The sequence below is a fragment of the Hetaerina americana genome, unplaced genomic scaffold (genome assembly GCF_022747635.1).
Source record: "Hetaerina americana unplaced genomic scaffold, ioHetAmer1.1.p SCAF_2, whole genome shotgun sequence".
Classification (NCBI taxonomy): Eukaryota; Metazoa; Arthropoda; class Insecta; order Odonata; family Calopterygidae; genus Hetaerina; species Hetaerina americana.
In genome coordinates this window covers 94,662,300-94,680,307 of record NW_027286763.1, presented here as the reverse complement: position 1 = coordinate 94,680,307, position 18,008 = coordinate 94,662,300, and the positions used below count along the sequence as shown (strand labels likewise).

General features: G+C 43.3%; 1 protein-coding gene across 1 annotated transcript; it reads right to left on the bottom strand.

Annotated features, from left to right (window-relative positions):
• Positions 1-952: 952 nt before the first annotated feature.
• On the bottom strand, positions 953-17,193 carry LOC139688304 (uncharacterized). Its single transcript, XM_071585795.1, has 3 exons — positions 17,059-17,193; positions 3,130-3,264; positions 953-2,130 (listed from the first exon to the last, which is right to left on the bottom strand). Exons 2-3 carry the CDS (start codon positions 3,242-3,244, stop codon positions 1,799-1,801), a joined length of 447 nt encoding a protein of 148 aa, XP_071441896.1. The 5' UTR covers positions 3,245-3,264; positions 17,059-17,193; the 3' UTR covers positions 953-1,798.
• Positions 17,194-18,008: the final 815 nt, after the last annotated feature.

Sequence of the window (18,008 nt, the reverse complement as noted above, 5' to 3'; positions counted from 1 at the left end):
GATACTTTATCCTACCACGTTTTTTCCCTGTACCCGTTTAGTTTTAAGTCTTTCAATTTGCAAAACTCAGGAGAGTAGTTTCTGGTCGGCATCTGTGAACTCAAATACAACGCATGGGGGAGTGACATGATTTGAGGCATTGATGGCTATCCCTGGTAACAGGTAAATTTTTATGCAGAATGATTTCGAATTCCCTTCAATCTATTATTTCCCTTAGCGCAGAGTGTTCCTTTGCTTGGATGAGAGTAGTTTTAAAATTAAATGTGGCAAGATTAATACTTATTTGGTAAATACTTTCAGTAAAAATTCAACAGGGTTATTCTTACCCCAGATTTCTCTGCACGACAAAACAATTTTGTACGTGTTTCTAGCATAAACGAGAAGAATTTTTTCAAGCCCCCATCCCAGATAGAAATAGCAATATACTTACTCTACTAATAATGTATTCCCCTTCTACAAGAAGGGCGAATTGAAGAATTTCGCTATAAAATATCGTGCGTTGATTTTTCCGTTTAGTTTATCCTCGTAAACAATACCAACAAGGTTATAACAGGGTGGGGATGCCTGGCCAGCTGACATAAAAAATAAATCAACCACTTTGAGTTGAGAGGAAGGATGGGCAAGTAAGAGTGGAGTGTGAGAATAGTCACCCCACAGAACTCCAGTGTTCAATATTAGCGTTCATTTCTCATTTTGGTTCAACCATTTAAACTTCTAACACTTGCCACAAATGCCTGGTACGTAGGTACATGGAGAATGTACCTTTCTTACCTTACCTTAGAGACCTTTCTACCCTCTTCATAACTAATATGAGGAGAGGTGAGCTCAGAACACTGGTACCTTTGTGGTCAATGGTTTAAGTACGCGAGCCAAGTAGATGATATGCAGATGTTTATGTCGATCGTCGCCTCCATTTTGCTGTTGATGCGACTCAATAAAATAACCAGAAGAGTTTTTTTAAAAGAAGTATTTTTATTAATGACAAACAAGTGAATATTTTGTCAATGATCACAATCATTCTTTGCTATGGTTTGTTTCCAAAAAGAAATTCATCCATTCATTCAAATTTATAAGAACTACCTTCTTTCAAAATGGTGGGTTGGAATGGTGACAGAAATGTTGAATCGATACCAAAAACATTTAACATAGCAATCAGTAAAAATGTAAGCAACAGAAGTGAACATTTTCTGCGAAGCCAATCTAAAACCATCGTCGCCGTCTTCCTTCTCCATGCAGCGTCGAGATCACCCTTCGAAGATATGGTGCGTGACACCCATATTTATTTGCAGTATTATGGAACAGATTTTAATCACAATGCCGTGATTTTTAATTTGAAGTTTTGTTCTTCGCTTCTCATGTTTGGATCCTCCCTTTTTCCACTTCTTGACGTCTCTAAATGCATGCTCAGATGGCGGATTAGAAAACAACCAGTTGAGATCTTTCCGAACTTACAACTTTCGTTAAATTACTAACTTTGTTTCTCGGTCCTTGTCCGTGATTTTCTATCCCGGAGTGCGCAATTTTATATTTTCTGGAGGGGGAAAGTGCAGGGTAAGTGAAAGTGTTCGATACGAGGGCAGCTTTTTAAATACGGGACGGTATCAAGTAGGGAACGCACATCTGGAAGGGAACGTTTTTCTATTTTTTTATTTCATTTTTTGGGAGGGTCGTATTTTGGGTAGTGGGCACAAGCCGCAAGTTTGGAACAAGGCGTACCTCCGTCCTAACGAGTTTCCGGGAGTGTTCGAGAATTATAAGAGAGATACACAGCTAGTGTTTGTTTCTGGAGATGTTTTTCTTAGGCTTTGGGCGCCTCGGCAGTCGCGGCGGCGTCGGTGGCTCCATCGGCTGCTGGCGAGGTGAGGTCGGGATACTCGAGCTTCACGCCTGGCTCGCAGTCGAAGGTGGGGCAGCACTCGGGGAAGGGGGCAGTCTTGTTGGTCTTCTCGCTCAGCTTGCACTTAGGGTTAGCTTTGGGGAGGGGTCCGCAGTCCTCAACCATCTCCAGGAGCCTTCCGGAATCCTTGTCGGCGATGCAGGTGGAACGTCCGCAGAAGGGGGTGAGTTCCCAGGACTTGCCGGGTTCGATAGTAGCACAACGGGTGGAAGCGAAGCAGAGTCCGGGGAAGTCTGCAAAAAAAGAGGGCAGGGCAGCCCAGGAATTATTAAAATAAATTGCTAAATAGTTAGAGGGTCAAGTGGTTTCAGTTAAATGGAATCGCAGTCACCCGAATGGACAGTTCTTCACGTATAATGTAATTGTTTCAGTACAAGCCTCACGACTCACTAGTCCGTAACTTAAAAACAGATATAATTCGAAGAGTCAGGCGTGATATGATGGAATATCTACTCCCCCGGAACAATAGCAATTTCCCACTAAAGTATAGGCCGTTCATGAAACGGCAATTGGTGAAATTGGCCTGATGAAGAATCACACTCAACTTTGCGAACGAAATAATATGATTAAATATGATCAGAAAATTTCATTAGAGAATACTCTTGTACAAAAATGAGCATTTGAAAGTAATTTCCTTCTTACAATCCGAAAAAAAATTGTTTGCCAAACAATGAAATATTTAGTTGCTTACAACTTAAACAGGTAAATAGCAACTGCAATGTAGCCTCTATATCTCCAGGAAAATTAATCACTGCATTTAACAAGAGGCATTAGGTCACCCTAGGAGTGAAAGGAAATGCAATCTGTAATCATTACGGAAGCATGGATAATCGTTTATTTTCCTGAAATTAATTGCGGAAAGAGAAAAATACGAAATGCATTGAAATGGCAACTATTCATACGGAAATATTATATTGTGTATATTCTACATGTCATTGATATTATTTCCGGAGTAATAAGGGCAGGTCTTTAAGAGTCATTACGCTTGTATTTTGCAATGCAAAATGTATGCTCACCGCACTTACATGATTATCTCCGATTTTTATTCATGTCAGCTTCTTCTTTGTACGTATGTATGTGCACTGTAAGAGTGACCGTTGACCAAACTTGACCGTTGCCACCAGGACAATTGCCTCGTTGCAACGAGATTTATGTAATAATAATTTTAAAAATGGGGTACCATGAGTATTAAGAGGGTACTTGTCGACCACACGAAGATTTTCCTTCCTTACCTCTGAGGACATCAGCAGGGATGAGCCTGCGGAATGTCTTTGGCCTCTCCGTGGTTTCCTCCTCAGCTGCGAGCACCACGACTGCGACGATAGAAAGGCACAGAAGGAACTTCATTGTGTCTGGCTGTCTATTGACTGTGAAAGAGGAAGAAAATCGTCGTTAAAATCCCTGAAGTTCACTGCGTATGATAGGTTTGGATGAATGTTAACATATATTCCTAAACACCGCTAAAAATATAATGAATCGCAACATTTCATATATTTGAATTCCTAAGCATTAACCTGAATTCGAGATCCATTATTTTACGTTTTTAAATACATCCTGAGAACAAGGGCGTGACCGGGGTTATATTCGAGATGGATTTGAATGTTGATAGGATGCGTACTTTATACAGACTGAGTTCATTCTTAAACAAAGGTTATTTCGAAAAATATAGTTTCAACTAAAAATACATAATCAGCCCACTAATGTTTAACGTTTTCTTCGATAAATATTTTTTTTCATATTATTTGGTGGGGAAATACTTTGCCATCAAGCTAAAAAAACCAACCATAGGCAGTTACCCCCAACCCATGCCTACAGCCTACACCATTTTCTAAATTCAACTTTTTTCATCTCGTGAAACTATGAAAATTTCATTTGAAGCTTTAGCTGAAACGATCCGTTCTAGTTTCTTGCATTTCCGTGATGTTTTTTATATGGCACTCGGGAAATAAGTGACGACACAGAAATGAGATGTTAATTGGATTTTCCTTCAGGGAGTTATATCGTGATATACTCGAACATGATTAGAAATAAACGGCTGTTATCATCGAAAAAATTGATTTCAGCTTAAGTATAATAATTCCACTGGATTTTTCAGTATTGGAGCGGGGTGTATCTGGGCATTCACTGTTCTTGAAGGCAAATAAATTTTCCTTGCCTTCATCATTAAGCCAACGGTGAAATTTAGTATTAGTTGAGTGATAGAGCGAGCCTATACTTAATATTAATCATATTTAAAGTTCTAATCACCTCTGGCAAACGTTTTTTTCAGCAATTTGCATTCTCGTAAGCTACTTATATAGTAAAAAAAGAGAGCGGTTGAGATGGAAAAACAATAAGGGCAATTAGTTATTTGTACTTTATAACGTGAAATGAAAATATCTCGGAACTCAGACATAGCCACTGGTATTAGTTACCTTGAGATGGCGACACATAATTGGCTCGTTTACAAGGCCAACGGAGCATAAAGCGGTTTCTTAAAAAAAATACTAAGCGGCCGGGCAGCTAAATGTGGGAAGGGTAAAGACTCAAGGCCAATTCAGATCAAGTACACGCATGAACGGATAGATGTAAGGCTTTCATGAAGTTGGACACTATTGTTAGACGTCAATTTACCCTGATGCTTTCACGGTTTTCTTAAACGCACTTAAATCTTCATTTCCACTTAAATTGCCGAGGTTTTTTAACAACCCGTTATCAGCCGTATTTGATAAACAAAAAAGAGTCAATATTAATATTGTTCAACTTAAGATAAATTTTATCGTATAAATATGAGTAAATGTCACGATCAAAGGAAAGTAACTTTAAGACACTGTCTCTGGCGTTACATGGTGGAAGTCTTTCATACCAGGCAAAAATGAAGGAAGACTAACTTCGCTGATTCCAAAAGAATTTTAATTTTTCCAGACCATTACTTTTTCGCAAGGCAACATCATTGATGAAAATAAAAACTATTCTGGAATTGTCAAAGTTACCTTCATTTACGCCAAGAAAGTAATTTTATTGCAAATTTATTTCCACTGACATGCCTCACCATAATTCAATTGCTTGAAAATATACGTCGCTTTTGCAGCACGTCTATACACCCCGAACTAATAATAAATGTATTTGTACCAGTTTAGCGCAGTTTCAGTTCAGTCATGTCAATAAGTGACCTTTAATGTTACACTAAAAATAAAATTCTCCTCCTTCCTCATTACGAATACTTACATGGGTCACATACATTGATTAGTGTAATTCCGATTATTGAATTAGTGTTGCTAAATTATTTTATAAACTTCAATATATTTCGGACTTATCGATGCTCCCCGTCGGAAAATAATAGGCAGACATTCAAAATGTCCCCTTCTCAAGGCATTCGATTTAAGAATTATCATCAATACCTTCGCAAATTTCGAATATTTGAAGATGCTTACATCCAATTTGAAAATGATTTCAATTAGATTATTTTCACGCACTAAAAATTTTATTTAAAACAGAATTTCAAAATAAAAAATGATGGAATCATCCTTCCATGTTCACAACAACATAAACAAGGGCAACTTTTGTGTGACCGTATGTTTTAGAATACATGGTTGTGGCTTTTTCGTTGTAATATAAAACACATGCATCAATTTCAATCTCATTCAATAATTCAAATTCTAATTAAGTAACATTAGGATTTAAGAAAGTACGCACTCTATAGTATTTCGCCACAAAATCAAACATTTTTAACACTGATTTAACAAGAAATCGCATTTAGGGCTTCATTTTTAATGTATTGATTATGATTCGCGTCGTCTTCTTTCCCAAAAAAGTTTTCTTACCAAAGCTTTAACTACTGTCGAATTTAACAGCGGTATAAAATACTTTCTGTATTTTGTCATTTTTATTTACTGTTCTGCTGCTCTTTATTAATTAATCACTCTTCGGGCGTCATTGTCAATGCTTTTCATTGTCAATTCATTGCAAGGCCACAGTTTTCATTACGCTGTCATAGAATCCAAGCTCGAGAGGGTAGAAGAATCGATTGTAGTCTTTTAAATCCTGAACAAGTTCTTCATTTCAATAGGGAACGTAAGCTAAGGGTAATAAGAAGCACCTTTTTGTCCATTTAACTGTGGGAAAAATGAAGGAAGTGCTATTATGACGTGTTACTGAAATGCCCAAGGATCTTTTCCACAACTCGGTTGCAGAAATCATAGTTTGCTCATCGGATATTTTAAAAAATTAAAAAAATTCCGATCTGTTCACAAGAAATGAGAATTTTAGAGTTAAAATACGTATGATATTTTCCCTACACTGACGCAATGCAATCTTGGGGTAGAAAAGCCAGAAGTTTTGATCCAGGTAGAAGGAATCTCAGACCAATACCTGAACTTCTTGTCGCGATGTCTTGGAAGAAGAGAATCAAGTCACTGAAAAACTTGGCACAAATAAAGTACAAGGAATTCAATGAAACCAAAAAGAGAGATTTGTTTACTATTTCAGATGCCAAGTATTTCTCTTTAGACTATGCACGTGACCCAAAAATGGTACTTCGCCCGCCTTCGTTCATTTGCATGAAGGGAAACACTGGAGCTGAATCGACAAACAACAACACCCAAGAAAAAGGAAAACAATTACGTCACCCGGGCCTCCCTCAACCAATAACAGCATTTGATCGTCGATTATTGGACGATATGACCACTGTTTGTGCGTCACTAATGAAAATTAACATTAGCCCATGATCATTTGTAAATGCCTTAATCTTTGTCAGAGACTAAAGTTTCTGTGAGAAATGGCCTGTATTGCCAGTTTGAAAAGCCACTGAAATCGCAATGAAAGTCCGTACAATTGTAGATGGGAAGGTAGTTTAAATTTAAGACCGTAATGTACCTAGACTAGGTAAATAACTGTCAAGTGCCCTTTTATATAAGTAGGTACATGAAAAGGCACCCGAATATTGGAAAATAATGGACGATTTCGGATTTCTCAATGGGATCGAGCAACGGTGAACGGCTGAATACCTCAGTGAATTTATATATACCTAACTAGTCCGACTTCGCCGGAACAATTTCTCCGTACTTCTGTAACTGGTTTTAATTTTTTAAACTTGAAAAAATAAAAACACTTTATGCAGGTGTAAGGTTGTAGTATTGAGTAGAAACACGTTCTGTCAGCTCCTAACGAAGTTTTAAACAGAACGAACGAAACTTTTTCTGATTGCTGTAAAGGTGTCGTGAAAATTGTTTCATTTTTGAGGATAAGGTCTTAAGAAATCTCTAATCCAGACGCCTTTTGCGACCCTTAACTGAACTTGGTCAATGTCAGAGCAAACTTTCACCCGACTCTTTTGTTTTGGTATATCAACCCGAGGAGGGCGTGGCTGAGGTGATGATAGTACACTCAAAAACACAGCGAAACGCTTTAACAATGGACGCGGTCGAGAGGTCCTCAGCTGAGCAATGGCGGCCGTTTTTTCCGCATTCGAATACTCTCCAAGAGAAATTCGAGAACGTTCTAGAGCCTACTGTGAGAGATTTCAAGAAGAGTTGTCCACAACCACCACCACAACCGCCTTCGACGAAGGTCCACTGCATTTCATTTGGCTTTTTCTCCCCTCGGATCGCTACGCGAGATAACGGGTCACCTAGAAACTCTCACGTCAGTTTGAGTTTTCACTCGTGAAATCCGTGACACAGGCTCTCCTTTCCTTCTCTCTCTCTCTCTCTCTCCCTCCCTCCCTCCAACATCACCATTTCAAAACCACCCCGTTCCAGTGGATGGGGATGGCTGAAAGTGGCAGTGGGGAGGTTGAAGAGGGATGAGGTGGTGCGAGCGGAGGAGGTACCGCAAAGTAGATAATTAGCGCGTCGATTCGCTCCATTCGTTTTGATTTCAAAGATTCACAACGCTACCTTAGTGGACCTACCATCTTGCAAGAATAACTACAGCACCGAGAAATGCAATCGATTATTTACTACGTGATATTGGGAGAAGGTAAAGTATTTGATTTTGACCCGATCGGGTGATTAGATCTATCAATCAAGTGGTCGCTTTGACGCTCAGTCTGGGTCATGCCCGTTGAGTGTGTGCCCCACGTCCATTTGAGCATAACCTGTGAATGAACTGATACGACAGGGGGACAATTAAAGCGTAATCAAAGACAAATCTTAGCAGCGAGACTATGATTGAACGTGAAGATTTCCTTTAGCTCGAACAATATCGTTTACATGAGCTAAGGAGAGGAGAACGGTATAAATAGCATTATGATCCACTACAGGACTAACGATTCGCAAATTTCAAATTTGTTTCAGGTACGACAGCCGTTGCACAACGCATGAGTTTAGAATCAATCACTTTTCGTCGTGCCTTGAAGGTTTTTTATTAGAAATCCTTCGATAGCGGAAAACCTTGAGCCTCTCTGATCCGGATTTCACGGCATATCTCTCAGTCCTTCCACCCCGGCTTTCGCGTTGAATTCTTTACCGCTCCCAACGCACGCTAATCCATCACGTCGAAATGATACCTCATGTAACTACGATAATTGCCTCGTACGGAGCCCGTTGGAGACAAGACTCGAACTCCAGTGCACACTCGCCAGCCTCAAGCCTCCTCCACCCGTGGAATAGTTTGGTTTGGTGGATTGGAGGGAAAGAGGGGTAAAGGTAGGGTGGAGTGCGGTGAGTGAGCTATGAATCCCGGGCCGGTCGCAACGGGAGAGGTCGCGCTTCAGAAAAACGCCACAAAAGCCAAGGGGGGGGGGAATAGGGTGGCGGTCGGCGTCGGGTGGCGGCAGTCCCACCACTCACGCCCCAACCACCCCTTCCCCTCATCCCTCGGATCTGGTCTGTTTCGCAACGTCACCTCCCACCTTCCCCCTCCCGCACTTTGCTCTGCAAAGAGGGCGGAGGTAGAACGAACCCAGCCCTCGGCTGCCTACCAGCTTCCCCCCCCACCTCTCGAATGTCCCACATACATCCCCACCGCAGACTCCTCCTCCCCCTGCCTCGCTCACCAACCCCCGGGAGATAATGGAGAAATAGGGGAGGTGGTAATAGTACGTAGTTCAATGGAGTCCCTCGTTCTACCTTTCACCAGAGCACGATTTTTCTGAACTCTCAGCGTCATGATTCCAAGGGTAAGTTAGGATAGTATATGCATCAGGAGGATCGGTCATCTTACTCGCACACCAGGAAGGGTGAAAATCAAAAGTCAAGAGATTTTTATCAAAAAATGCTACCAGTGCCCAAGGCGATTTTCAGGATTAATTGACACCAATTGAGTGTTTTCATTTGAATAATTTTGCTTATCTGAAACTTTGTGATTTTAGTCTTCGATTGGTTTTTTTTCTATAACAATGCACTCGAGATGCGCGCGAAATACTTTTTTGAAAAAAATATCTTATGGCTAATTAAGGCACGAATTTGGAAATCCTATTTACTTGACAAGTTGATGGTGAACCACTTCGTCTTTACACCTCAATTTGAAGAATTTCACTGATGTGAAGACCGAAACTGAATGTCTTTTGAGTTTACGATTCGGTTGATAAAATCAATTCATACTGTGACATTATGAGAACCTTTACCCGAAAGATGTATCTCCTTCCCCGTAAAAATACTTTAGCAATTTTGATGAAGCCAGATAGCGTTCTTGAGATTTTGAAACTCGTTCGTTTCACTCGACAATCTTTCACGGGAGGGTTAACCCTTGTTCTCGACCCAGGATCCCATCCCACCCTACCCACCCGAGACGTATCGAAAATCCTGCAGCTTGTATAACGCCATTTCCACCCACTCCTCCGCATCTCCACCTCGGAATGCTACGCTTCCCCTTTACCCTGTCTCGCCAGGAGTCGTCCCCGGAGGATTGGGGTAGGGGGCGGCTTGATAAATGAAAAGGACGTGGACAAAAGACGTGGCACGCGGCTTGCATTACCTTGGCACAGACGCGGAATCGTTTCCCCCCACGCCAAGTCGACTCCCATAAAAAATGTTTTCTGTCGGAATGCGGGGCAAACAGGTTCGAGTTCGACTCAAATTGGCTAATGCAGGCACGTGAAAGAAAGAGAGAGAGAGTATGGGGGAAGGGGGAGGATGGGAGGGAAAGAAATGCACTGTAGTGGCATTAGAAAGGAGGAGGAAAACTAATTGAGTGAGCAAGTAAAACGCGCTGTCGACTGCTTCTGAGTGACGACAGTACACTGTGCCCCTGGGTCTCAGCAATCTTTATTGTTTTCGCCCGACAACACACCCTTTCTATTGCTATTGATGGTAGAGCGCATGGAATTCCAGTCAAGCAGAACCTGATACACTTTCCTTAACTTTTTCATTACAATTGCTGCCTTTGGTTCTGACGCCGCCGTCTTGAAAGAGGAACGAGCCGCAATGGCTTCAATCCACGACGGTTCGACCTTCCACAGACATCGTTATGTTTCGGATGCGAACGTGGAATCAATGAACATGTCCACTTCCATTTCTGGGTTCAGGAACGGAACGAGTAATCAGCAGAGAGGCCTTAATAATATAAAAATCCACACGCAAATATGCGCCAACCGAAGCTGGCATCGATTCATTTTTGCACGCCTCAAATCGTTAGCAAACTCCTGAGTAGGGAAAAAACTGAAGAGAAAAAAATCATAGCGCTTTAAAACAATCTTATTTTTTAAAGGTGTCCAAATAGACGATTCAAGATTCCAAAACTTGTCGCTTGGGAACTCGACTCCAACTTGAATAGATATCCAAAAGGGATTTGGCAATCGACCTTTAAGTCCTTGCAAATTTGGAGAGTCAGCGCCACAGCCTTGTTTCGAAATGCACGCACCATCGACGAGCCAAGTGATTTTTTGTGTGCACTAACCGCTGTCACTTGGAATTCTTTAGATAACCAAGGCACGTTAGTAATTTAGTTTTAACGACGCAAGTAACAGATTAAATAAAGTTTTCCAGTCCGCAGTGCCTAGATTGCGAAACAGATGATAGAAGGCGGCCATGCGTGAAAAGATCATTCCAGATTCAAAATGCATAAACGGTAATACAACCGTTGGTCGACATCGCGAATGGAAAAAAATATGTATTGCTTGATGTAACGACTACGACTGTACTTTCTACATTTTACGGCACTTGATTTTGATTTTCCGGTCAGTCCCAAGGTGGAAAAGATGCCGACCCATTTTTTCGGAAGGTTGGCAGGGGTATGGTACCCCATTCATTCGCCCTGCAGCACCATATCCATTCGCAAAAATGCTCAAGTAGCCTTGAAATTAAAGACTCGGTCCTTAAGTCAATAACCTGACGTTTTGGTCGAACGTTTAGTCGGGAGGACACAGCATAGTGAAGGAACGGATGGGAGAATAGACGGACGGGGAAGATGGGCGTCGATAGCATAGGAAAGAACGATGAGGTCGAGAAGGGTGGAGGAGAAGAAACTAGAGAGGGGAGGCGAGAATGCGCTGACACCCTCAAATGCTAACGGAAGGTGAAACTCTCGGGGGTGAGGATGGCTGAAGGGTGACGGAAGGGCAAAGGAAATGAGAACGGGATGAACGTGGGGGAGAAGACGGCGGAGTGGCGGGAAAGGTGAGAGCGGCTGAATTTGAAGCGGCTTGGAGGAAACGGAGGGTAATGATAGAGTTCCAAGAAGATGAATGCGCCAATTTTTATAAGCAGTCTATTGGCTTAGGGTAGGTTTTTGATCGACCCTGTCACTACACTCTCCTGTACTCCTAACTAATTTATCACAAAATTTCCTAAACCCTGCACTAAGTACGAGATCTCAAATTAGAATAACTCATTCTTTAACTCTAGATACTTTCTAGCTTCTATTATTCCATCCAAAATGCCTATTATTTTCATCCCCCTACCTCGCATTACTAGAATTCTCCCCTATGTTACCACTTTCACCATCCCATTGAATCTCAGATGTCACTTATCCACTTTTAAATCTTTGGTGCATACAATAATTGCTTTTAAGTTAAAGGACAAATAGTATGTTCGTGGGGATAACACCAAGAGAACATGCTGGTTTTAAAGCACAGTTTTTCACGTGAAAAAATAACCGAAGTTTTTTTTATTTTAATTTAAAATTTGAAAATCATCTCACCCCACTCCTTGTGGAATAACTATACTGATTACGACTTACAAACTTACTTGTTAGGGACTGCACAACATTTTTATGGTTGGAAAATGGTTTGATGGGTTTATGATCAATCGACGTGGCACATACGTCATATTAGGAGAGCCTTCACGCAGACGAGATATTAAGGGGTTTTGGACAACAGTCTTTTCAGATGGAGTTACAGGGATTTATGAATGCTTTTAAAAAGAGTTTGGTAGGTAACGGAAAGTTGCTATAATTATGCGTACGAAATGTGGCAGTGATTTTTTATTTTGTTATCACTGCGGCAGCGAATCATTTGTCGGTATGTACATTTATCTGCTTAAGTGCCTAGTTTTCTCATTTTATACGCATAGGCTTTATATCGAACTGCCAACTTAGAAAGGGATCCTAAAAACTGTCTTGTTGGTGTTGGAATTGAACCCGAGTAAATTTAACCTTTAAATTGCCTTTTCCCATTGATTACTCCTTTAGTTTGGCCTCTTAAACAGATTTGCCTCCCGACCTTGCAACGCCTCTTCCCGCAACCTTTTTTTTACGTACATACGCGATGCTCATGTTATATTCTTTCATTTATTCCACCGCTCCCACGCCTTTCCACCTCCGAATAACAATTTTTACTGCGCTATCTCTGATAGTGGGAAGGTGAAAAACACCGGCCTATTGCCACACTACGTCATGGCCGCTACGAGTTAAGTTTTCAACGCAATAGGAGTGAAATCCAAATAGATATACCAACTCCGGGACTCACTCCAACGTATTCTATCAGGCACCCACAGAAGACGGCGTGCGAGAGATCCACCCCCTCGAGGGAGACGGGAGGGTGTTGGAAGAGGAGGAGGAAGAAAATCTAAAAAAATAAAAAAAATTAAACTGGTGAAAGAAGAGCGGGCAAAGTGAAAGTGGGATGTGTCACATCCCTTCCGCTCTTTCACTCATATAACCCCCCTTCCACGGCGCGCTCCCTCCCCACTCCCGCGACCTGCCTATCTGGAGCCGGATTCTCCTCCCCCCAGTCCCTCCCCCCCAACGCGTTCCCACCCTACCACACTCGAACCCAGCCTAACCACCATCCACACTCCCTTCCTCCCCTACTCTCCCGTCCTCCTCAACAAACCCTTTTTCAGACAAGCTCCTCTCCCTTAGACCTACTCGCCTACCGTCTCTCCCCCTCTCACACACACGCCATCTTTCACTCTCTCTCTCTTTTTCCTTCCCTCTTCAAGAGAGGACGTCTCGATAGCCGTTTCTCTTCTTCCCCGATAGGACTTCAATCCCTCCAACCTCCCGCCTGCTCTCGGTAAACCAACCCCCGCACCGTCCTCATTCTCCCGCAAATAAGAGGGCCGCCCTACCGGAAGGGAAGCACAGCGACAAGAGAAACCCGCTTATGGGACCGTAATTGGAACAAATGGGCCCCCGCCGAAGGGGGAGGGGGTAAGGGGAACGTTCTCGAATTTTGTTGCTTGCCAGAACGCCGGGCAGAATGAGAATTGTCGCGGCCGACGTTTCCATCCCGACTTCCCACCCAACCCGCTTTCCGAGGAGTGTCTTCGAGAGGTGAGGGGAGAAGAGGGGAGGAATAAGGAAAGAGTGTGGAAATTTCCATCTGAGAGGATTTAAGTGGTGGACCTGAATAATTTCCTGTTAATTTCCCCTCCCCCCCTTCCCCCACCCAATGCAAAACGCTGGGCGTTTCCAGCGAAATGAAATTAAGAGTAATTCGGGCCCTGGGGACCGTCGAAAGGAAAATCGCTTTTTCATTAAAGCAGCGAGGTAAAATTTCCAACTCTCGGTTGCTCCCTTCAGCGTGTTCATAGGGCGGGGGGGAGCTTCACGGGAGAAAAAAGTGAGGGAAAGGGGTGTCTGGAGATTTAATGAACATTTCCTCTCGGGCAGTCCATCCTGGAGATTGAATCTCGACCTTCTTGGAGGGATCGTAACAAGTCGCAAGCGATTATCTTTCGCAAGTTGCACTGTGCCCGCATTTTCAAATTAAAGTAACCCAAGGGATTAACTGTTCTCCAAGCGCCACAGTCAATCCATTTGCCCGGAGATTTCTCGCATATCGCTTGGAACTGTGCCTAATCGTGAATCGTGCCTATCCAGACTCTTTTTCATCTCCCTCCGCGATTCGCAGTCACGAGTTCCTGAAGAGTTATTGCAGCGCCCTATCCAGGGACAGCTCTTTGTTTGGGAGGAAAAGTCATTCGGGCCATTATTCTCCCCTTCGGTCGCCATGTGTCAAACTTGACGTCTATGTCCCAGAGCTCAATTCATGTGGTGCACCGTCGGGATCGAGTCAACGATTTATTTCGAAACGTACTGTGCGAGAGAATTTGCGATTGAAAAGTAATGGCATACAGCCTTAAGAAATAATTACTCTCGTCTAACCTAAGCCGCGGTCAGGGTAATGAATATGTGCAATGTATCGCCCTTATACGCGACTGTACGAGCGGAAGTGCGATGATAGTGGGTGGAAAATATATGCAAGCAAATTTCCGCAACGACATGAAGGGAGATGTGAGGTAGAATGTATGTGGAGATAAAAAATGGCTTATTGCAGTGACTTTTGCTGTTATTATTGTAGCGTAGGGCGGGGCTCAAGAGTGTAGCAGTGCTATTCAAATCTGTATTCATTAAAAGTTAGTTTATAGCTTCTAAAGTTAGTAATAGTCACACCATTGTACTAACGAAGGACGATAAATCAGTTTTACTGAATGTCTCCTTAAATCCAGTGTGTCCTAATCATGCACTTGCATGTCCAGTTAGGGTCAGTGATGTTTGCAAATACCACTGACGTTCGTTTAAGGGTGTTACAAAATTCCATTTTCGGTATCGTGCTTTATGTCTGCAACACGTATCTTCTACCCTATAAGCTGCCGCGAGGACGTGTAGCAATTGGTGGCGAGAGGACTGTGATTTCGAGAAATATAGAATCTTACATTTTATTTTAAAATTGCATTAAATGCCGGTGTAAGGTTTCTTAAATTTGAACTTCGTAGGCGCAATCACTAAGTCACATCGTCTCTAACTTTAGAAATAATCGAGGCATTCATTTATTTACACTGAACCCGATCTTAAATATTTGGTATACCCACACGTGAGAACTGACCGCACGCCTTCGAGTAGACCAATCTGATCATCCAGCGAAATACATAGTCTCACGAATATAATGGGCACCCGGTTTTTAAAATTTTTATGGGCGTCAGAGAAAGCGACGGAGTCATTACTTACGGGATTGGGTCAAGAAACGAGGGGCTCAAGACTAGCCATTCGGAAACTCGACTGTTCCCTTGGACCCGGTTTTACGTGCGCTCCGTGCCATTCCCATCCCCTTTATCTTTATTCCTCTTCTTTTTTTCTCACTCCAGTACATCTCTCTCCCTCCAACGGTGCGAAAACCCAGATCGCATGTGACCACGGCCAACTTTTCCGAAGAGGGAAAAGCGGGAGCGAAAATGTGAGAATAACTCGTTTTCCGATAATCATTTCTTTCTCTTTTTCCATTTTTTTTTCAAATAAAGGCCGAAAATGCGCTTCGCCAAAAGGAAATAACTTTGCGGATTAGGGAAAAAGCAATCGGAATCTTGAGTTCGTAATCAATGACCGTAGGAATGAGAGGGAGAGATGGCGAGAGGAATATGGAGTTGCCACACCCAACAAAACCCTCTTTACGTATACACGGAGGCGGATTTCTTTACTGCTTAGACTTTTGGTTGGAACATATTAATCACGTTCGACGCCGTTTTTGGCAACGATTCATCTCGCAGAAGAAGAATGGCTTTTTTTATCTCTACGAAAGAAATTTCATTCCCGGAGACATAACGCCGAAATTTGCTGATGGAGCGGAGCGGATGAGCGCGTCGTAGGCATGGAAATAGAGAAATTCTTAGTCGGAAATTTTCACGGAAAAAAATTAGGAAAGAGAAGAGAATCGAAGACAAAAAGTTACTCCTATTTTCAGTCAACTATCATGCCCAACCGACCCCATCCCTTCAGACTCGAAGAATGATGAAAAGATTATCAAAAGGGGCAATAACGTTAAAAGATACTTGAGTAAAACTGAGCCAATATCTTTTTCCCTCACCTTAAAACCTAAATCATTAACACGGAACTTTTACGAGTGTCGTGTCTCCAACTTTCATTTTCCTGCATAATCATGTTCCGTGACAGGAAGAGCGGTTGTAATGGTGGAACTTTCGCGTCGATTCGCCCGTTTTACGTAACGCTAATTGAGACAAGGGTAAAGAACAAGCGTGAACAAAAATTACTTTCACGTAATGAAAAATCTCTCAGGAAATCGACCCCTTGAAGAATCAACACCCAACAGATTCACAATCCGTGGCAAACTACGCGACAGCTTTTAAGTTCTTTTTTCGACGGCGTCAAGTCATTGCGAAAACGGCGTGTCCTTTCACGTTCTGTCACACAACTTCCTGGACTGAATTAATTCTTAATCCACGCCACACTTTCTCGCTCTCACAGGAGTTATTACGTTTTGGCGGATGGCCAAATGGGCGACCAGTGCATTTCCCTGGTTTGCCGCACGGGGATCGTTACGTTGGCTTCGAGAATTGACCAACGAACGCAATGGCGCCAAAACATTCCGGATTTTCGAAAGACACGATCCGCTCACGATGTCACACGTTTCCGTGGGATTGAAAGACAGAGAGAGAGAGAGGGAGAGAGAGAGAGAGAGTGATAATATAAATGTATGGAACATTTAAATAAAATAATAATTATAACTGCGAATTCGTATTCACAAAATTCACTCTCCCTTGCGAATTAATTCCTGTTCAATTACACCCCCTTCCTGCTCGGTTATATATCTTTCAAAACTAAGATAGACCGTTTGAAATATCCTGAGACCGATTTGCCTTCGGGTGGAAAGCCCTTTGTTTGATTCCGCGGACGGCCCTCGATGTTTCAGGCGACACACATCCTAGATGCCTTGAACAACATAGCACCGATTGCACCCCAAGACCATTTCCGAAGCACACTTAGAGGGCGATTGGGTTGGCTCGAACATCCCTCCCTCCCCTCGGAATTCAATCGTTCAATTCGAACTCCCTGCTGGGACTTACCGTAGACGAGAGAACGAGGAAGAGTTAACACGGACGGGGGAAGAAGACCCTGGATCCACAAACCCGCTACCACACCAGTGAGAACTGACCGACAAACGCTGCGCCCCCTATATATATAGCCACGAGGAGTGGAAAGCTGCTCCCGTCGGCCACCACCTCCTCCTAGTGTCCTCCTCACACTCCCACTCCTACGCCTCATCCAACCCCAACCTCCTCCTCTCCCCTACCCCCACCCAGCCCCTTCCCGCCCGCCCTCCCTCCCACGCCCTCCACACGCTCTCACACGTCCCACCCCCCCTTCAACCTTTCCTTTAACGGACCAGACCCCTCCTCCCACCTCGCCGTTAACCTTCCGCCGCGGCACTTCTCCGCCCTCCCTCCCCACGCGTCTCCCCTTCATGCCGCCCTCAACCATGCCAGTGAAAAACCCCCAAACTCCTCTACAATTCCCCTCCTCCTCCACGCCTTCTCCATCCCATCGAAACCACATTTGTTTCCCCACCTTTCCTCCACCCGGGATAGACTGACCTCCTCCTCCCCGCTCTGAAATCCCCATTCCTCCATTCCCAATCCCCCCCCTCTGTGCCCCCTCCCTTTTCCGAAACCACCCAGCCGCACAGTTCCTCCCATCCCTTCACCGGCTACCTAATCCTCCTCCAAAGCTTCTCCTCCCCATCCACCCCACCTGATCCCCCCGTCCGACAGACTTCCCAACCCGGATCTTCATCCTCACCCCTTCACACCCACCCACCCTTCCACACACCCCTCTCGCCCCTATCACTCTCGATCTTGACTCCCGCACTCCGTCCCATACCTCATCCTCATTATTTTTTATTTTTCACCCTCTTGCATCCACCCTCCTCCCTATCCCGTCTTCTCTGTCTGCCTCTCTCTCCACCGTTCCTTTATTTATTTTCTCCTGAGTTTATGCATTTATATTTTTTCATTCG